The following is a 21,651-nucleotide window of genomic DNA, read 5'->3' as shown; positions in this document are numbered from 1 at the left end:
GCTGCCTAACTCGCTGCGTTCTCTGGCCGTGTCCACCTCTTCCAAGTCTTGGGTTCGCCCCAGGCTTGCCTGATGGATGCTCAGAGCAGCTAGCTTGGGACCAGAGCATCCAGCTGATCCCAGCTTCCCACACCTTCCTCCCGGCTTCCTCTGACACCACCCGTTCCCTGCTGACCGGCCCCTTAGCTGGGGGCTCAGTGCCTCGCGGCAGGCCTGCCCCCACGGGGTGCACTGGCTTTCTGAGCACCCCAGGGCCAGCAGGGTGTTCCTTCCCCCTTGGTCTTGAAGCGAGTTTTCTGGCCCTAATCCAGCGGGCTCAGCCTTTCCTGTCCGGGGTATACACTAATCATCATCATCAGAGTCCACGTTTATAGCGGACGTTGCCGTTTACAGAGCATGCTCACACCCTGTACCTCATAGCACCTCCAAATAGTCCTACTTGTATCCCCCTTCGTTTGTTTTTCCCAAAGGAGGTGGCATAGAGAGCTGATTTCATGTGCTCCAGAATCAAAAAGTTGCCCTGTGTGGCCCAGACTTTTCTAGGACTCTGGGTCTTGCTCAGAGAATATGGGTGCTTTCTTAGCCCTGAAGGGTGTACATGTGTGGTGTTCAAAAGGCCCTGTAGATTTTTATAGTTCAACAGCTTGGATTATATGTCATAAGAAATTTAGTTCTACACCAAAAAATACATGTGGGGAGTTCCAACCTTTTAATTTCGTCACCATTATGGGTCCCCCTCTACCCTACCCTACTTGGATCATATGTCATTAAAATTTTTTTGCACCAAAAAACTGCACATTTTATTACTTTTTAAAAATTCTCACCCAAGGATATGTTTTTCTTTGATTTGAGAGGGGGCGGTGAGGAGAGAAAGGGAGAGAGAAGCATCAATGTAGAGAGAAACATTGATCAGCTGTCCCACACACTTGCTCTGACTGATGATCGAACCCACAACTGAACGTGTACCCTGACTGGGAATCAAACCCGTGACCCTTCAGTGCACAGGATGACACGCCAACCACTGAGCCATATCAGCCAGGGCAAAAACTGCACACTTTAAAATGTCATGGAACTAGCCCTGGCCGGTTTGGCTCCGCGGTTGGAGTGTCGGCCTGCGGTACAGAGAGACCTGGGTTCGGTTCCCGCTAAGGGCATGTACCTCGGTTGCAGTTTGTCCCCGGCCCTGGTTGGTCGTGCGGGTGGCAGCCACTCGATGTGTCCCTTTCACGTCGATGTTTCTCTCTCTCTCTCTCTTCCTCTCTCTCCTTCCCGTCTATCTGAACAAAAAATGGAAAAATGTCCTCGGTTGAGGATTAAAAAAATAAATAAATAAATAAATAATAAATAAAATGTCATGGAACTAGAACTTTTACATTGTATCAATAATTACCTCACTCCAATTACACTTCCATAGAGTCACCATGGGTCTTCTAAAGGCTGTGTCTGTAGTAGAATGAATTAATGTACTCTGTATGCCAATTATAAAAGAGGCGTTTTGGTTAGGGAAGACTATTAATGTAATCTATTATTTAATTATATTGATACATATTGTGTTTATTATCTTACTGATGATTGTACTTGCCCCTGTCTCTTTTGTAGGAGAGCCAGCAGAAATCCACCAACGTCATCTATCAGGCTCACCATGTGAGCAGAAATAAGAGAGGACAGGTCGTTGGAACGAGGGGCGGGTTCCGAGGATGTACCGTGTGGCTGACAGGTACGCCGTGTCGATGTATTTTCATCAATAACTGATGTGTGACACACAATGTTAAGGAAATCGGTGTAACATAATTCCGTGCTTCTTTTAACATTAGAAGGAGGCTGAGAGCTGGGTGTTAGTCCGAACTCCACCCTCAGTGAGAGCTAGGACTCTGACCACGTCGTGGAATGTTTCCAGTTCTCCGTTTCTTCCTCCTTGGCAGGAAGACACGGGACAAGTTGACGATGACCTTCCCTTTCGGCCTAAGAAATTCCATAATTCTCAACTTCGTGCCTAAACACACTTACTGGCAGTTACGAACGTGGCTTTACTAACTTAATGTCAAGCATTTGGCATCAAGCAGAAAGTTGTGGATGTGTAGAGATGTTCTTCACTGCTTTCTGATATTTTAGCACCCTAGGAGGCTATTTTACTTAGTGTAACAATATTAAACTCTGTGCAAGAAGGAAAACTAGTGATTTCCATGCAGCTGGGATTGCCCTCGGATACAGAAACAACACTCCCACTGAGCTAACCAAAGGACTCTCCCTTTTCTTGTGGTTTTAAAGCCACAGAATGTCAAAGCGAAGGGTTAGGGACAGACCCGGAGCTAGTCCTGGGCTGTTAACCTTATACTCGGAGCATAACACAGAGGAAGCTGATCCCTGGGAAAAGTCTGACGTAGCCTGCAATCGAAAGGAACAACCAAGTTCATTTTACAGACGTAATATTTCAAATAGAGATGACCCGAGATGCAAAGATATGTTTACACAGGTTATGAAATCAATGCATGTGTTACACTCTGTTCACAAATGCTGATGTATTCTTACCTGAAGATAATTCTAATGAATGTGGCAGGCAGGGACCTGCCTTGCCTCTTGTCTTGATATTTTGAGTCTCCCATTTTTATTTTATTTTATTTTATTTTTTATCCTCACCCGAGGACATTTTCCCACTTTTTTTGTTAAGATAGAGTGGGAGGGAGAAAGAGGAAGAGAGAGAGAGAGAGAGAAAGAGAGAAACATCAATGTGAAAGGAACACATCGAGTGGCTGCCACCTGCACGACCAGCCAGGGCCGAGGACAAACTGCAACCGAGGTACGTGCCCTTAGCGGGAACCGAACCCGGGTCTCCCTGGACCGCAGGCCGATGCTCTAACCGCTGAGCCAAACCGGCCAGGGCGAGTCTCCCATTTTTGTTTCAATCAGCCTCATTCTTCTTTTTCAAGTCCCCCCCCCCCCCCCCCCTAGTGACTGTGGCACTTGCTTTTGGTTTCCTGGTTTTATTCATCCCTGGTCCCACAACTTTTTCCAGCTTTCAGGGTGTGAGTAGTGAGCCAGGAGCCTGATATATTCCAAAAGGCAGTGTTCACCTGTCTTGGTTCCTGAACTGTTTCCCCAACTCCATGAGTGATATGATGGATCCAGTTGAGGAAGCACAGCTATATTCCCGTGGTGTGTCTCTTGTTATGTGCTTGTCTTCATGAGGTGTTTGCCTTCAGGTATTTGCCCAACTTTTGAATTGGGACATCCACAGAGTCTGTTTTTCTCATGTGGAACACCCTTGGAAAATGAAAAAGAACTGGTGGAAGATGGGACACAATTTATTTTTTATTCTATCGCTGAGGTGGTATACTGACCAAGCCAACCCAAAGAAACCAGATCATCTACTCCAAAGACTTGGGTCTGAGCCCCAGCTCTACCGACATTCTGACCACATCATGTGACTTTGGACAAACCTCTCTAAGGAATAAACCTAGTGCCTGCCTCATAGAGGTATTGGTAGACCTAAATGAAATAGAGCAAGTATGCACTTAATGCTAGTCCATGGGAAAGCTCTCAACAGATTTAACTAGAGTTACTCTGCTGTTACTCCAATCTATTAAAATAAATATGGCAGCAATCTAGTTTCCTACAGTTACCATGGTCCCCCCCAAAAAACAACCCTTGGTGGATGCAAGAGGAAAATCAATGGACAAAAATTAATCCTGACATCAGCATAATACATTATGCATGATAATCTTCAGACTCTGAAAACCACTGGAAGGCAGTCAGCCGAAAACACAGTAGCTGGTTTACAGGGTGATTTCAGGTTCCTGTAGTTGTGGGGAAATGTGTAGGAAGCACAAGCGTGTGAAAATGGAACAACTCTCTGTTTTTAATCTCTGAACTGAGAAAACAGATACTTTCACATAGTGTCTCAGTAGCCACTCCTTGGGAAACTTCACAGTCATATAATAGTAATAAAAAAGAGTAATGATCGCTAAAAAACAATGTGAATGTTATTGACCTAACACATTACCTTCTCTTGCAAATTGTCAAGCTCGTGATTCAGATTACTCAGTTCTTGTTCCAGGCCGTCCAGTTTTGATTTGAATGGCAGAACAGTAGCTGAGCAGCTGATTCTGAGCATTAAATACAAAGTTAATCTCACTTTAGAGCAGAAATTTGGAGTAAAGTCATATCAACTTGATAATCCTGCAGATGAGATGAAAAGATTCGTTTAGCAAGACCAGTGCTAGTTCCACAGGAAGAAATATAGTTCTCTGAGATAAGCTACGTGGGGGCCCTACTTTCTTATAGAAATTGTGATATGGCTCTACAATTAAAATGGCAAAATTTAAAAACGTGAGAAGATGAGATACTTTACTTGAACGAGTGACCTCATCTTATGGAAATGAGAATGAAACCACTTACCTGATGTATTAATTTCCAGACCCTATAATACATTCAGTTGTTAAAAAAAAACTACCACCACCCTGGCTGGTTTGGCTCAGCGGTTAGAGTGTTGGCCTGCGGTCCAGAGACCCGAGATCGGTTCCCGCTAAGAGCACGTACCTCGGTTGCAGTTTGTCCCCGGCCCTGGTTGGTCGTGTGGGTGGCAGCCACTCGATGTGTCCCTTTCACGTCGATGTTTCTCTCTCTCTCTCTTCCTCTCTCTCCCTCCCACTCTATCTGTACAAAAAATGGAAAAATGTCCTCGGGTGAGGATAAAAAAAAAAGAAAAAAAAACCACCACCACCCACACACAGTTACTATTATTTAGCTCTTAGTTTCCTGAGAGCTGAACCAAAGTCAAAGGAAATTTCTATTATTTCTCTCATTTTCTGATGCAAGAGAACATACCAGAGATTCAGGGGTTCCATTTCTCCTACCCCAAATCAGACAGAAATTCTGATAGACAGTGAGTTACATAATAGACAGTGTCTTCAGCAATGATCTGTAGAGATTGCCAACACATTCTTCAGGCAACCACTTCTTCTAATAGCCTCATCAGAAGAGCAGGGGCATGACTTCAAAACGTAACCGAAAAACGGAAAATGCTCATTCACCTTTCTTTCCAAGCCCCCTTTCTCTCTGTCCTTCATCCTTGCTTTTCTTGCATGTTTTGTCTTTTCCCTCTTTCCACTCACTGTCTTCTCTGTAGTGACCTCTTGACCTTCTTCTCTTTACCCCTAGCATTTCCTTGTTCATGCCCAGGCACTGTCTGACACTGCCTTGGCATGACAGAATATTCTTCAGGGTCTGAAATCTTTGAGATGACTGGATTTTTTGAGTGCTACTTTTGCAGGGCAGTCCAGATTTTGAGTTCTTCAGTAATTTTGGAAGCTTACACTTCTTTCCCTTCCTCCTTATGTTTTCCTTACTATAGAAATTATACAGTGTATTCCCAACCACTGTGATTTGAAACCATGGTAAAATGTACCTGGTAACTCTATTTTCGTGTCAAGACTCCAAGCAGCTAAGAGTGTATGGCAGCTCTAAATACATCCACAGCTTAGCTCAGGACGCTTCTCGGCCTTCATGTTTCAAGAGTCATTGTGGAAAAAATTTAAAAACAAAGACCAGTATAGGCTCTGTTGTTGGATGGTGTGTTTTGTGGCATCCACAAGAGAGGTGGCCTCCCAGGCCTCAAGGGCTGGCTGTCCCCTCCACTCTAACTGATCTCTCTCACAAGAGAATACAAGAACACTCTCACCAGATTTTCTGGGTTTTTGTTTTTTCAAGAGAAGCCAAAATCTGGATTTTTATGTGCCACGTTTTAATCTTTAAAACACTCTGCAGGTAGAACAGAACGTTGCAAGACCGAAATGCAGCCCCAGAAGGTCTCCCTGTTTATCAACTTGGGAAGGCTAGAGTACTCATAAGGGACAAATAGTTATCTCAAGCTCTGAAAGAAAGGCAAATGCAAGTACTGGACTTGTAGTAAACTATGCTTCTTCTAGATTTTAAGAGTTTTGATTTGAGGTCAATCAAATGATTATAATAAGGGTGTAGTTACATTTAAATGAGGTAAAAATTAGGATCAGGTCGCGATTAGGATCAGGTTCCAATATGTCATCTTAAACAATCAGGGACAATGCCCGTCTTGCCTTGCCGGTTCTGAACAGGTCTCTCCGGTGCTGGGAAAACAACGATCAGTTTTGCTCTGGAAGAATACCTCGTGTCCCACGCCATCCCTTGCTACTCCCTAGACGGGGACAACGTCCGTCACGGTCTTAACAAAAACCTCGGGTTCTGTCCCGGAGACAGAGAAGAGAATATCCGCCGGATTGCCGAGGTGGCCAAACTGTTTGCCGACGCTGGTCTGGTCTGCATCACCAGCTTCATTTCTCCTTTCGCGAAGGTAACACGAGTGGGCTCTGCACGAGGTTCCCACCAGCTCCGGGGCTGACTGCCAGCCAAAGGATTCCGGGGGAGGGCAGAGGAATGTTAAGCTTCCAGTTTCCCTACTGTTCCTTCCTCCCCTCACTCGCTCCCTCATTTCCTCTACTTAATATTGGTTACATAAAGGGAGTTCCTTCATTTCCAGATGCCAGGGCTCCCGGCAGCATAAACCCTTCCACGTTCACAATCCTAAGGTGCACTTGGCCAGAGCTGAAAGGAAGAAAAAGTTAAACCAGAAAAGCTCTCACACTCTCTCATTTCATTTCTCCAAAAACTCAGAATACTGAGCTCACGTAGAGAAAACAGCAGTTGACGTCCCGAAGCCTGGGGTTCTGCATGTTTCGTGTTGAGCGGGAAGGGTCACTGTTCTGGTTTAAAACGGGGAATTTCTGGGAGCTTCCAGGAAGACGTTCTGTCCTTTGAACTTGTCCTTTGAACTTGTCCATTGAAGGAAATGCTCCCATGTCACCAGGCTGACCTGTGGCAGAGATTCTTCCCCCCGTTTCCTCTGCAAGGCCTGAGAGAGCTGTGTGTACTAGAGGGACGTGTCCTGCCACATCTGGAGAGCACACACCCCACGGTTATCTGGTGGAACACCAGAGCACACAATGTTTTGTGATGGAGAATTTCATCGGGAAGCTTCTTCATACATTAAGTGAAATTTTTTCCCCCCAGGATCGCGAGAAAGCCCGCAAAATCCATGAATCGGCTGGACTGCCGTTCTTTGAAATATTTATAGATGCTCCTCTGAACATTTGTGAAAGCCGAGACGTCAAAGGCCTCTACAAGCGAGCCCGCGCGGGGGAGATCAAAGGTAGGAGAACCAGCTCAGCGGCACCTTCGCCACTTGGGTCTGTCATCGAACCTCCTGGTCTGTCCCCAGAAACCTGTCAGAGTTTCAAAAGCTGTTTTCCAAAATTGCATGTAGCATACACAACTTTCATCCCACCCTAATATCTTCAATATGGCCACAGGCTTATTAAAATGTGGGTCTGTATTTTTCAAGAACTCTGGCCTCAGTAATTAGCAATGCAGTTCAGGGAGCTAAAATGGATGCGTGTGTGTAAGTGTGTGTGTAGGAGGAGTGTGTCTGAGTTTCCTCATCTTCTCGTCTCCTTTTTTGATTCTGATCAGCTTCAGGGGGCTTGGGCTTGGCTAGCCAGATGTTATGGATAATTTGGGGCTTTCTCTATTGAAAATACAGCTGTATATTTTCTCACGTGCAGCCAGAGGTCAAGGGTGGCTGGTTGGCCTTTTCTGTTACAATCTGAATTCTCAGTTTAACACATTATCCCCATGTGTTACGCCTTATTGATTAAAAAGACGGTCCTGTCGGGGTTGATGTGATTTCCGTCCTTCTGCCTCGAAGGGTTTACCGGCATCGATTCTGATTATGAGAAACCCGAAACGCCTGAGCTCGTGCTTAAAACCAACCTGTCCTCCGTGAGCGACTGTGTCCAGCAGGTAGTGGAGCTTCTGCAAGAGCAGGTGGGTGGACTGGTTGTCTTTCCTTTTCTTTTTTCAAAATTTAATAAGATCATGAGAGATCATCTATTTACTGAAGCATTCACTTCAGAGTTTCTATTTCAAATGGTTCCCGGTTCTGCTTCATTTCAGAACATTGTACCCCATACTATAATCAAAGGCATCCTCGAGCTCTTCGTGCCGGAAAACAAGCTGGACCAAGTTCGAGCCAAGGCTGCAGCTCTCCCGTCCCTGCCCATCACCAAGGTAAGAGGGTGTGGACTGGCCAAGGGGAGTTAGGCTTAGGATCAGTGATGATAATCCATTTACAATTGCAATATAAATAAGGGGGATGCAGTGTTCATTAAAAAAAAAAAAAAAAAAACACTTATTTTGTCAATTTTTTTAACCTCTTCTCTAATCGGATCTGTCACCACGAGTTGCCACAGGGCAGCTGATCACTGCCATGTTCAGAGGCAGACCAGGAAGGTGGCTTCTGTATTTCCATAGGGCAATTTTACTTGATTATCTTCACACCTTCGATTATGCCAAAGTGCATACACTAGGCAGTCACTGTTGGCAGCTGCTGGAAAATGCTTGTCCCAAGTGCTTCTTCGGCAGTCGAGAAAGAATTTGGAGAAAACAAAAAGCAACCTGGAACTAAAGTGATATGAATGCCTCAGTCTTTTTCTACCCTGCAAATCCTTCCCTTCCCTCATCAGGGAGCATCTGGTCTGAGGAGAGAGGGAGACAGCTTTCGCTGCGTTTATTTTGCTGCCTGGAAGATACAGATGCAACCCCAGCAGACTGTTCTGCACAGACCTTGGCCTTTATTTATGGATCACTGTTAGTTGGTCCACACGAGGTGATCATTTTTTCATTGGTATCCTTTAAAAAAAAATATGTTTCCATTGATTTTTTTTTTAGAGAGAGAGAGGAAGGGAGACATAGATAGAAGCATCAATGTGAGAGAGACACATCTGTTGGCTCCCTCCTGCACGCCCCCTACTGGGGATCGAGTCCACAACTCAGGCATGTGCCCTGACCAGGAATCGAACCGGGACCTCTCAGTCCATGGGAAGATGCTCAATCCACTGAGCCACAATGAGCAGGCTCATTGGTATCTTTTTGTTGTCTATTAAAACTTTGGACATTTTTATAAGAGACAGAATAAATTGGAAACCTGCTTCAGCTCATAAAGACTTTATACAATAATTAAGAAGTCATGACAAGTTTATAACAGAACCCCTTACTGTACAAAATAAATTCTGAGTGCTCCCATGCTCCAGGCAGATTGGAAATAGAATTATAATTACTGTGTGAAATCATAGTTTCAATAACAAAACGGGCTTCAGGTTAAAAAAACAAAAAAAACTTCAAATAATCTAATGATTACCTTTTTAAAGTCCTAGGAATGACAAGGAAACTTTCAGAGCAATGACCCAGGAGCTGGGTTTTAAAGGTTGAATAGGAGTTTTCACTTGGGAAGGAGGCTAGGCCTGAAACTACATGTGTGTTTAGATTATACATTGGCTGGAGTTGTTGCTGAATAGTCTCCCAAGTGAGGAATGGGAAGAGGTGGAAGCTCCCTGGGCCGGAGCTTGAAGGGTTTTCAGTATCATGCTAAGGATTTTATCTTAGAGTGAATGGTTGGCCCAATTCAGTAAACGAAATAGTGCATTTGGTGAAAAAGTATAGGCACACCAGAATTTTGGCGGGGGGTGGAGGGGAGAATGAACAATGAATGTTCAACACAAATGCACACCCTGAGGACAGACAGCCTAAAGTGTTCCAATAAATCATCTCGATCTCAAATCTTTTCACCACTCCCCTGGAGGATAGTTCTAGACTCCAGCTTATCTGGCCCCTAGGTCATGGGTCTGCATAACATATGGGAACACTAAAAACATGAAAGATTCTGCCTTCACCCTCCTGTCAACCAAGAAAGGAAAGGCCAGATGGCTGAACAACAGAGCTATGGAAACGTTCACCTGCTTTTCCTGTTTTGCAGCTGGATCTTCAGTGGGTCCAGGTTTTGAGCGAAGGCTGGGCCACTCCCCTCAAAGGTTTTATGCGAGAGAAGGAGTACTTGCAGGTTATACACTTCGGCACCCTGCTCGATGGTATGGTTTTTTTTGTTTCTTCTTCTTCTTCTTCTTCTTCTTCTTCTTCTTCTTCTTCTTCTTCTTCTTCTTCTTCTTCTTCTTCTTCTTCTTCTTCATTGGCTAATTCAGTGAAATTTCCCAAATCATAACAGTTTCTGTTGTTTTTCTTCTTGATTGGCGTATTCAATACAACAGAGGAAGGACTGGTTTTAGAGGAAGGGGACTTGCTCTGGTCTCAGAAATCCTAGCATTCATCACCCACCTCTGCTGCGTATTCTTGTGGCCATGGAAAAGCCACTGGTTGAAACTTTAGTTTTTGCGTCATGATTACCCTCCATTATGCAAGTAAAGATTGATTCACCAACTAGATTTCTAGATTCTGCACAATTCGGACCATTGATTTTGCTTATTTCTTCCCCTTTCTGTCAACTTCCCATCTCCATTGGTTCCCAGAGCTTTTGCAGACCACAAGACCAAGCCCCTGAAATGCACTTTCTTGCCGTTTCTTATTATTCAAAAGAAAAACTTTCTCAGAGTCTTCATAGGAGCAAGACATGCTCATCCATGGTTTGAAACCTTATGGTGAAAATCTTTAGATCGCTTATGGTGTGTCCAATTCTATTATGTATAAGCTTCCATTTGAAAGATTTTTCTGGTTATCCTCCAAGGATTACTGGTTGTTTAAAAACAAGGAACTGAAGGTTTTCCTTGCACGCGAAGCCAAGAGATGGTTAAGTCTGTCTCACCCCCACCTGCCCTGTGTTGGCCCGGACAGTCCCAGGCAGCAGATCGTCAGAAGCATTGTTGCCAGCTGCGAGGACCCTCGGGGCCACCAGGATGGACTCAGCACCTGTTGCCAACCTGCAGGGCACCACTCACCCTCCCGTTGCTCCGTCAAGCGTGTTTGCAGCTGCTGCTTTGCGTGGTGGATGTTCAGTTGTCAGTGCTCATGCCTGTACATGAAATATACCAGGATGGCTTCCTTCACTGAACTCTAACAAGGGAGTGCCGAGGCAGCTTTCTGGGCACAAGCTGGTGGCTTTTAGAACACGGATCTGGTCAAGGTCGGAAGCATGTGTTATTCAGAAAACTTCCGGACCCTTCTATGAGCATTTCCTTCCTCAAACTGCCTGAGCTTATCGAATGGAACTTGTCTGTTTCAAGACTCTGGAGAATGGCTGATAAGTGGGAGGGGTGTTGGTAGAGTCACCCCGACTGTGTAATACTGAGCAGGGCTCAAACCTTTGAGGAAGAAAAATCCAATCAGATGTTATTTCTTGGGAACGATGTTCTGTTCCGGGCTTGTGACTCTGCCTGGGGAATGGAGCTTAAAGCCAGAATCAGGGCTCAAAAAAGACTCGGGTCAGCATGGGCCCGTTCCCCTCAGTCCTCTTATCAGCTCATTTGTTATCAGCTGCAGCTGGTAAGGCCTCAGAACCTGAGACCTTCATTTCTGAGATTAAATAACAATCCCAAAACACTTGGTTTACTTGTAGCTTGCAGTAATACTGCTACTAATACTACTAGTAATAATGCATACCTGCACAACACTTCACTGTTGGCACAGCATTTTCCCAGGCATTATTTCGTCTGATTCTCATGAAAGTCCTGGAAGACAGGCAGCTGTTTTTATCCCACTTTACAGACGAGGAGACTGACCTCAGGTTAAGCATTTTGCTGAAGTTCATACCATTGTAAGTCAGGGGCCCAAGACCAGAGACCAGATTCTCCCGACTGCTGGCCCAGTGCTCTTTCCATACCCCGCTGGTCTCCTGATGTCCTTTCCTGGGAAGTGAGTAGGCCAGGAGGCTTGTACAACAAACATTTACAGGCTGATATCTACCTCGAAGTCTTAATTTCAGCACAGGCTGAACACAAGCCGCCTCGAGTCAATGCCTTGGACTCAGCCACCAGCCACGAACAAGAGGTTGACCGTGAGCATACAAACCAGAGCTCTGGCCCAAAGAAAAGTGAGCCACCTTGAAAGTGAGGACCTTGTTACAGACACAGTACTGTAACCTTTGACTGATACCAGGGTAGCAGTGTGGTTGCAGCGGTCAGTGTTCATGGAACCAGGGGTTCTTAACTTGGGGTCTAGGACTTCAGGGTATGGGGACAAAAAACCCTAGAGTAGACAAAACAGTTTGTGTTTTAAGAAAGGGAGAAGGGAGCATTTTTCTTGGGCTTCCTGGATTCTGATGAATCCTCAAAGGAGTCTGTGATCCAGAAAGATGAGGAACAGCTAATGCAGAAAATCCATCTGGATAATGGAAGCATAATCTCTCTCCCTCTCACACCATTTCAGTTTCCTTTTATGGTGTTCTTCAATTTGCAAGACACGTTGCTTTTCTTTTTCTTACTTGGTTCTCACTACCGTGAGGCATGTGAAGCACTTATTATCGCTCTCACTTCCCATGTAAGCCAGGTGTACATCCCTCCCCTCCCCCAGGCCCACCAGCCTGGGGATAAAGATGAGGTCACTTTCCCATTAACACTTGAATCCCACTAATTCCCAACCCCTATCCACTCCTAGAGAAACCCCAGCTCTTTCCAAAGCCCACGCCCATGTGTTTGTGGGACTTCTCCAGAGTCGGGCCCACAGCCACACGCCACTTGCCATGTGCATCCGTGTGGCTCTCTGGACACACAAAGGTGCAGATCCTGCCCGTTCACCTCGGCCACTGCTGTCCTTGTACCCAGAGGGCTGTGGCCGTTCAGGCACCCTACCAAGTGGGAAGGAGACTGTTTCCTCTGTGTAAACCTCAGCTGAGGACACTCTAGAAAACTGCTTGAGTCCCACAGTGTTGGAGAGCTGAGCGAACAACTCTTGCAAGCTGTACACACCCCTTATTCTCCTGTGGCTGCCAGTGAGGCTATGTTGGGGGTGGGGGCAAGACCAGATGCCATGCTGCCTCCATAATCCTTACCCCCTTCCAATCTGTAGGGCCAGTTTCTGGGACTCTCTGCAAGACTACTTTTTGCCCTATGGGAATTCTCTGCCGGCTCCACTCTCCATCCCTCCAACCCGAGTCCTCTGGACATGCCTATGGGTAGAGTCAGGGTTCAAAATGCCTCACATCCTTCAGAAGCTTCCTCAACTCCTCTGAAAATCAATTAATAAAAATAGATGCCAGGGATATTGCATGGTGCCCACTTCTACCACAGTAGAGATAGGATATCACAGTGGATGGGAGTATGGGCTGTGGAGCCATACCACCTGGGTTCCTTGCTAGTGATTAGCTATGAACCTTGGCTGTGACTGAAATTCTCTGGGCCTTAGTTTCCTCATCTGTAAAACAGATATTAACAACAGCACCTCCTCATTGGGATGTTGGAAGTTTAAAGGAATGCCTGATCTAATAGTAAATGTTCTTATACTGGAACGACCCCCGTCGCATGCAATCAAAGGAACTTGAACTCTTGAAGAGACTAAGGCTATCTATAGGCACATCCATTTGGAAGTAGCACAGAAAAAGTTCATCAACTACCCAACAGATATTGACTGAGTGTCCTCCGATGCTAGGGTTTGTTCTAGCTTCTGGAGGCAGAGTGTTAATGAAGACAGGTGTGAGGTCGCCAGGACGGACGGTGCAGCTCATTGTCTGAACATAGTCCAGTAGGTTCTTCCCACCCCAGGAGTGGTTGTTAAACATTTTTATTTTATTTTTTTGTTTTTATTTATTTATTTTTTTAGAGAGAGAGAAAGGAGAGATAAATAGAAACATTGATGAGAGAGAAACATCCATCAGCTGCCTCCCGCATGCCCCCTACTGGGATCGAGCCTGGGCATGTGCTCTGGCTGGGAATTGAACCAGGACCTCTCAGTCCGTGGGACGATGCTCAGTACACTGAGCCACACGGGCCTGGCAAACATTTTTTTTTTTTTAAAGCAGATAACTGTATTCCAGTGACAGCTGAGGCAATCTGTACAAAGATGGAAATAGAACTGTTCCTGGAAGGGGTAGACTCAGCCACCCTTCCACCTGGGCAGCCGCCCTGGGGGTGTCTGCAGGAAGCCGGTGAAACCTTGACCCACATCATGACATTCTCACGGCGGAGCCCTTATCTCCTAGAACTATTTTGTTGGCTGTCATTTTCTCAAGGGTTCACATTTCCCCCAAAGGTATAAAAAGATTAGCTCAGGCTAATCGTTTAGTGTTTCTGATCATTCTATGAGTGACTCCATTTCATGCTCAGAGGTCTACTTTCATGTCAATGGATTATGTCATTCTATTTCTCAATGGATATTTAGTTTTGGGATTGTCACAGAGCCTCTAATTGTAAACGTCAAACCTAAATTTTAAAATGTCACCACAAGTTTATGTTCTTGACTGGTGGCCCCAGGTAGGGTCACATCATGGCAGCCTTGTGAGACTTGATCATTTAAAAGTAAGTCTTTTGTGGCTCTGAGTTTCCAGGGCGGGGCTTGAGGGCTTCCCTCCTTTCTGCACCGCCAGGATTCATTTAGGACGTGATGGCCCTGGCTGGGTTTGCCCAGTGGTTAGAGCGTCGACCTGAGGACCAATGAGTCGCAGGTTCAATTCCGGTCAAGGGCACGTACCTCGGTTGTGATTCATCCCTGGCCCTGGTCCCTCGTGTGGGAGGCAACCAGTCGATGTGGTTCTATCACATTGATGTTTCTCTCTGTCTCTCTCTCTCTTCCTCCCTCCCACTCTATCTGATGGTAAATAGAAAGATATCCTTGGGTGAGGAATAAAAACAAAAAACAAGGACTTAATGTGACCTGATCACGGCTTTGATGTAGGACATGGCATTCAATCTAGAGAACACCTCTGTGAAGGTCTGCATGTGAGGATAAGTATTGAAGTCTCAATTCAAATACAGGTTATCTGGCCCTAGCATTTCCACTTCTTCTACGGAGCATATTTTCATGTCCTCTAAACATCTAGGATTCTAGAATGTTCTAGAGCCGTTTGCTTCTCTACCTTCTCCCAAAGCCTATTTGGAACTATGTGCAATAATTATACCATCACATATTTGCAAGAGACAACTTCTTTCTGAAGTTGGAGGAGCCATTGGCATGTTAAAATTATTTTAATAATTAAGATAACCATCTGAAATAATGCTTTTGGATTGTATTGAATGATATCCAGTAGAAATCCGGTTTCACCAGGTTTTTGCTATCATACAGTCTCTATTTTCTAAAAGAGAAGAAGCACAGAGTAGTTGTTATATTGTATGTGTGAAGCTTTATAATAGGAATTTGTTCCTTGACATTATTGCTTCAAGATTACTTTGGTGGAGTGCTAAAAACATGTTTTTAAATTGTGTTTGTGTTTTTCTAGGCATGGTCCTTTCTGGTATGTTCTTTAAGTTTCCAAGTAGTTAAATTATTATATGTAGATGTATTTTATTGATTGGAAATTGTTGAGAACCTAACTGAAAAACAATTCAAATGAACTAGTTGGAATTGCTAACAGTTCATGATCCAACCAGTTAAAATAGAATAATGCTACATTCTTCTGTTGACCAGAGTCCAAATAACAGGAGAGTTCTGGATCAGATGCAGCTGTTGTTTATAAAGTTGTGTTGGCTGACAAGAGTAAACTCGTTTCTAAATTGTTGCACATTTTGTTCCTGAGATTTTAAAAGTTGATGCTCTTCTTCTAGTTACTTCTCCTGAATGTTGATCCTCATTTAGTTTCACAAATCTGGAAATGTTTTCCATTGCATTTATAAAACATCTTTAATTGCTGAAGGATAAATCAGCTTTAGATGCAATTTAAAGTGGGCGCACCTGGTGGGACTGTGAACTCGTACTTCGTTTGTCTGTGATGTGTGATTATGCATGAATTGAATGGCAAGCCACGATGATCGGCAGTTACAGAACTGGGAACAAACACGCACTTGCTGTGACTGTAAAATTCTGTGCTGTACCAGAATGAAAAGGTAAAATTCTGAAGATATCATTTATCTCTGGTATTGTTTTCATAATTTTTTCTTTCTTTTAAAAGCCTAGGTAAGCAATAAAAAGTAATTTGGATTTTTTTCCCAGAACCAGCCCCAAACAATTGGTAAGCAGATCTACAAAGTTAAAGCAAAGGCTTGAAAATTATTTAGCCCGGCCAGTTGTGGCTCAGTGGTTGAGCGTTGACCCATGCACCAAGAGGTTGCTGGTTGGATTCCCAGTCAGGGCATATGCCTAGGTTGTGGGCCCGATCCCCAGTGAGGAGCATGCAGGAGGTGGTCAATCAATGTTCTCTCTCATCGATGTTTCTATCTCTCTCTCTCCCAATCCCTTCCTCTCTCTCTCAGATCGATAAATCAAACAGAAAATTATTTAAAGCAAAAGCAAAATTATTCAATTAAGCATGAAGTTCTGTGTTGGACTAACCATGGCTAAACAACCACAATACTCTTTCCTAAAGTGAGACATACTGCAATTAAATAACCAGAGCCTGAGCTTCAAGCACAAGACGGAAAAAGGCTGAAAGCCCAAGTCCACGTTTAAAGCTATGGACGATGTTTCAGCACAGCGTTAAGCTGTTGGATGAGTTTTTGTTTTAGAAAAGTAGATAGAAGTAATAATAGGGAGACCACAGGAAAGCTGCTTACACCTGTGTGGCGCTGTGGCTGCAGGTGTGTGAGATCAGTTGGCATTATCACTCAGCAGAACTTCTTTCCATAACATCCCGAAGATGAGCTCTCTCACCTTGACACTCTTGTCGGGGAGTGCCGATTCCTCAGTTTGGATGGTCACTAAAGGCCAAGGTAAAGGCGGATCAGAGGCTGCACTGGGCAGGACCCTAGTGGACCAAAGGAGGCGATTGCATCAAGAAAGTGGAGTATTCCTTGGATTTCAACCCAGACTGATTGAGGGAAGACACCCCTGTAAGCGTGTTGCAGGCAGAGCTGGGCTTCCTCCAGCATCCTGCCCATCTTTTGCTTTGCATTTTGCTTTGCTTTATTTTGGTCAAGTCACTCTTTATAAGCAGTGTGATCCGTAATCCACAATCCACAGGTAGCATGATTTCTAACTAGATCATCGGGATCCTTGAAGGTGTTATCGTTAACCTCTCTCTTTTTGTTCAATTAGACTATGCAATGGGTTTAATGATCTTTCACCATAAACCTCCACATACAGGGCTTTACAATGTGCCTCCTCCTAGCAACCCAGAGAAATAGATAATATTTACTCGCCCAGTTCTCAAGTGAGGAAACTGAGCACAGAGAAGGTGAATGACAGGTAGTCAAGGGAGAAGGCCCGAGTTCAGTGTTCTCTGCGCGGCGCTAGGCTGCCCCTATCGCCTGTGAACTTTGAAACAGAGGAGTCATTTGAACGACAAAATCCATTCCTTTCTGTGCACAGTATCTTCCTTTTGGTCTGTAAAGGTTCACAGAGCAGGGTACAGGATTTTATGATAGGGCTTCTTTATTGCTGGCAGTTGCTGTCTATATCCTGTGACATTCTTTACATCCTAGTAACTTCTGGAGAGAATTTTATGGGTGCAAAGTGAGATGCCTGAAGATTGGGTTTCATAGCTACTACAGAGTGTTTTGCCTTCAAAAAAACAGAAGTCGGATCTCAGATCTTGAACTCTTTCGGAGGCATTCTAAACGTTGAATTTTAAAAATTAGGTTTAAAAGACTTTATTGATCTGTGGTACATGTCCTCAAATCCATAAGTAACTGTGTTTGTTTTCCGTGGAGTTTAGTGTTTTCTTTATTTCCTTCCCTTTCATTTTCTTCTGAGTCTTGAACCTCAGAACTCCCCAGAAACCTCCCTAACATCCTTTAGTGCCTCCTATTCTTACCTGTATGTTCGACCGAGAGACTGACACATCCTTAGAATATTAGGGCACCATTACAAAGGGAGAGAAACAGTTGTGTGATTTCTTTTACATTAATTATCTGGCTTCATTGAAACAGATGTTTCCAGGGAGCCAGACTATATCCTTATAAGCCCCAAAGTGAAAGACAACTATACCTTTTAACCATTTTATCTAGAAACATTGAAAAAATATCTTTCTAAGAAAACGAACAACTGCCCATCCAGTGTGGCTCAGTTGGCGTCCTGTGCACCAGGAGGTCATCGGCTTGATTCCTGGTCAGGGCACATGCCCGGGTTGCAGGCTCGATGCCCAGTAGGGGGCATGCAGGAGGCAGGCAGTGGATGTTTCTCTCTCTCCCTCTCCTTTCCTTGCTCTTAAAAAAGAAAAGAAAAATCAATAAAAAATAAAAATAAAAGAATGTGTTAAACATAAGGAAACTTTAAAAATGACTGCATCGTCATTAGTTATGCCAGTTATTAAGTTGACTCTAATGTAACGGTGCCCTGAGGATCAGGAGACCAGTAGGATTGTTGGCCTCACATTAAAGAATCCCCACCCATGACTCTGTGTTTTTCGTTTCTGTATTAATTCTTTTTTTCCCAGAGAAGCAGAAGAGAGAGTGAGAGAGTTTGCTGTGGTTTTCAACCTTCCTAATGCCACGACCCTTTATTTATTTATTTATTTATTTGTTTATTTATTTATTTATTTATCCTCACTAGAGGACATTTGTTTTTTGCATTTATCTTCAGATAGAGCGGGAGGGAGAGAGGGGGGAAGAGAGAAACATCAACGTGAGAGAGACACAGCGACTGGCTGCCACCCACACGACCCCAACCGGGGCGGGAACAAACTGCAACTGAGGTACATGCCCTTAGCAGGAACTGAACCCAGGACTCTGGTCCACAGGCTGACACTCTAACTGCTGAGCCAAACTGGCCAGGGCACCAGACCTTTTAATACAGTTCCTCATGTCGTATGTGGGCGTATCTGCACGTGGGCGGACTCGCCTGGAGACGGATAGAGGAGCGGTGTCTCAGTTCCTAAGACCATCGGAAATATGTGTTTTCCGATGGTCTTAGGCGACCCCTGTGAAAGGGTCGTTCGACCCCCAAAGGGGTCGCGACACACAGGTTGAAAACCACTGGTTTAAGGACTCGATTCAGACAATAGTGGAGGCTTGGCAAGTCTAGAATCTGCGGGGTAGGCTGGCAGGCGTAGATGCAGGAAGTTACCGTTCAAGTCCAGAGGCAGTCTGTTTGTTTTGTAGAACAGTACACCTGAAACCTGTATAATTTTATTAACCAATGTCACCACAGTAAATTCCATTTTTAAAAAAGGCAGTAAGTAGGCTGGCAGAATCTCCTCCTCTTCCTAGGAGGTCAGACTTTTTCTAGTAAAGCCTTCGGTTGATTGGACGAGGCCCACCACATTCTGGAGGGTAATCTGCCTTATTCAGAGTCTGCTTACTTAAATGTTAATCTCATGTAAAAATACCTTTAGAGAAATGTTTGAAATTTAGAATGCTGTTTGACAACTATCTGGGTCCTCTGGCCGAGCCAAGGTGACACAAAATGAACCGTCACCATTTCCATCTCTGTCACTAAGTCGTTTTCCTGTCTCTTCCTTTATGGACAAGCTATCATATGACATTTCTTGGAGCTGAAAATGTAAACTTTCTGGACACCACACCTTGCAGTTTGCTGTGTTGTTAGTAAGCTAAGAAGCCGGAACACCCAGTTTACTTAAATAGCTTTTAAAGTAAAGGTGAAAGGTGCTCACTCTCCAAAGAAAGTTCTGGAGCTTTAGTAAATAAACTTTATGTGGTTTTCATGCCTACCTGTTTTTTGACTGATGAGTCTCTATTGTGGTTGAGCTAGCAAGACTTATGATTCCCAGGTAAATCTTCTCAAACATATTTAAAGGTGATGCTGTGCCTGGTCCACAGTAAACAAACAACACCAAGAAGACTGCTTATTTGGGGTTCTGTTGGTTAATATTAATTGTCTGATTGTTTTTTTCTTTTCCAATTCAGTGTGTTAGCAGTGCAGTTAGAGTATAAACAGATAGTGAGAGACTTGCCAACGTTCCTACAATGTTCATTTCCAAGAGAGATTAGAGGTTTTTGTTTCGACAATATTTATTGTGTTTAATTGGGGTTTTAAAGACTGTAATCTTCCCAGTGTGTTAAGATCAGGACCCAGCTTCGAAAAGGGAACCCAGGAGGGAGACGTTCCCTCCTGATCCTCCAGTTTACTGCAGCGAACCCCGCGGTCTGAAACTCAGCCCACGTTTCACAAATGCCCCTCTCCTGCGTTGAGAAGCCCCTCAAGGACTTGTGAGCGTAGACTCTAGAGAAACTGGTGCAGCTAACACAGCCACGTTGGCTTAGGTCTTGGCGCCTATTCAGTAAGTGTTTGGAAGGGCCTCTGTGCGCCTCAGTCATCCTCAAGGGCGGCACACTTCGCGTCCGTGTTCACGCACCACGTGCTCTTTCTGCAGATGGAGTGATCAACCTGAGCATCCCCATCGTGCTGCCCGTCTCCGCGGACGACAAGACGCGGCTGGCAGGGTGCAGCGAGTTTGTCCTGACATACGGTGGACGGAGGGTGGCTATCTTACAGGACCCCGAATTCTACGAACATAGAAAAGAGGAGCGTTGCTCCCGCGTGTGGGGGACGACGTGTGCGAAACATCCCCATATCAAAGTAAGTTGCCAAACCCTCGGAAAGGGGTTCTTGAGCTCTTTCAACTTAGGACAAAAATATTTCTAAGTCCTGCCCTGGCCGGTTTGGCTCAGCGGTTAGAGCGTCGGCCTGCAGTCCAGAGAGACCCAGGTTCGGTTCCCGCTGGGGGCACGTACCTCGGTTGCGGTTTGGGTCGTGCAGGTGACAACCTTCGATGTGTCCCTTTCACGTTGATGTTTCTTTCTCTCTCTCTCCCTCCCCACTCTATCTGAACAAAAAAGGGAAAAATGTCCTCGGGTGAGGATTAAAATATATATATATTTCTAAGTCCTTCACGAAGGGCTCAGAAAAACGGGGGTTCGATAGGAGAATGCATTTCCAAGGGAGGTTTTGCAGGCTTTGCCTTGGAGATCTTTTCAGAAATGTCTTTATTTGGAAGGTTGGTCTAAATGATCTCTTGTGACTTTGGCACCTGTGTCTGGGTCTCTCCGCTAAGTGGGAAACAACTGGGCCGGGTGGATAATTTAGTCTAGCGCCATTTGTAGCTATGCACAAAGCCGTGGCCATCCCGAAAATTCACAAGGGAGTCAGTTTCTTCATCCACAGTGGGTCCGACCAACCACTGGCAAGACTCCGCGTTCGTGTTCTGTGGCCAGGGCGGGGATCGGTGACATCCTTTCAGTAAACACAAATCAGTGCAGGTATTGGCAGAGTTTCCAGAGGGAAGATACCATATTTTCACCAGTGGGTATTTTTTCGATTAAAAACGTGTTCATTTGACTAGGATCATTTCCAGTCTAGCCTGCCTAAAGGCAAAACAGACTAAACCCCTTCAGATTCCCTCCCAATTTCTAACCGTTTGATGGGGTGGGAGCGGAGGGCACTGTGGAATTGCTGGAGGTGGTTTATTTCCCATAAAGAAAACTTCGTGAACGTGAATGCTAACACCATTCCTCACCCAGGTTGAAAGCATTCAGTTTGCAATTTTAAAAGACATATACTGCTCAGTTGACTTGTCAAATTCCCGAGCAGGGGAAACTAATTTTCAGAAAGGTCACAGGAATAGAGAACAGTTTGAGGCCCAGGAGACTCTAAAAAGCACACCTTCTCTCTGGGCCTCAGTTTCTTCATTTGTAAGAGGAGGGGTCCTGACTCAAAATAACTCCAAGGTCTCTTTCAGCCCGAGAGCCTGCAAAACGGGCATTTAAATAAACCTGTTCGAATCTGTTGGGCTCAGTT

General features: G+C 44.8%; 1 protein-coding gene across 1 annotated transcript in view; it reads left to right on the top strand.

Annotated features, from left to right (window-relative positions):
- The window catches only part of PAPSS2 (3'-phosphoadenosine 5'-phosphosulfate synthase 2), a 71,339-nt gene that overhangs the window by 39,987 nt on the left and 9,701 nt on the right, over positions 1-21,651 (top strand). Inside the window, exons 2-8 of the mRNA XM_036264793.1 lie at positions 1,600-1,717; positions 6,090-6,325; positions 7,042-7,180; positions 7,736-7,854; positions 7,984-8,097; positions 9,842-9,953; positions 20,228-20,433. Coding sequence (XP_036120686.1) covers positions 1,600-1,717; positions 6,090-6,325; positions 7,042-7,180; positions 7,736-7,854; positions 7,984-8,097; positions 9,842-9,953; positions 20,228-20,433 — 1,044 coding nt within the window. The remainder of the gene's footprint in view (positions 1-1,599; positions 1,718-6,089; positions 6,326-7,041; positions 7,181-7,735; positions 7,855-7,983; positions 8,098-9,841; positions 9,954-20,227; positions 20,434-21,651) is intronic.

Source organism: Molossus molossus, unplaced genomic scaffold (genome assembly GCF_014108415.1).
Source record: "Molossus molossus isolate mMolMol1 unplaced genomic scaffold, mMolMol1.p scaffold_m16_p_17, whole genome shotgun sequence".
Lineage (NCBI taxonomy): Eukaryota > Metazoa > Chordata > Mammalia > Chiroptera > Molossidae > Molossus > Molossus molossus.
The sequence above is the reverse complement of the archived record's forward strand: the minus strand, read 5'-3'. Positions and strand labels throughout refer to the sequence as shown.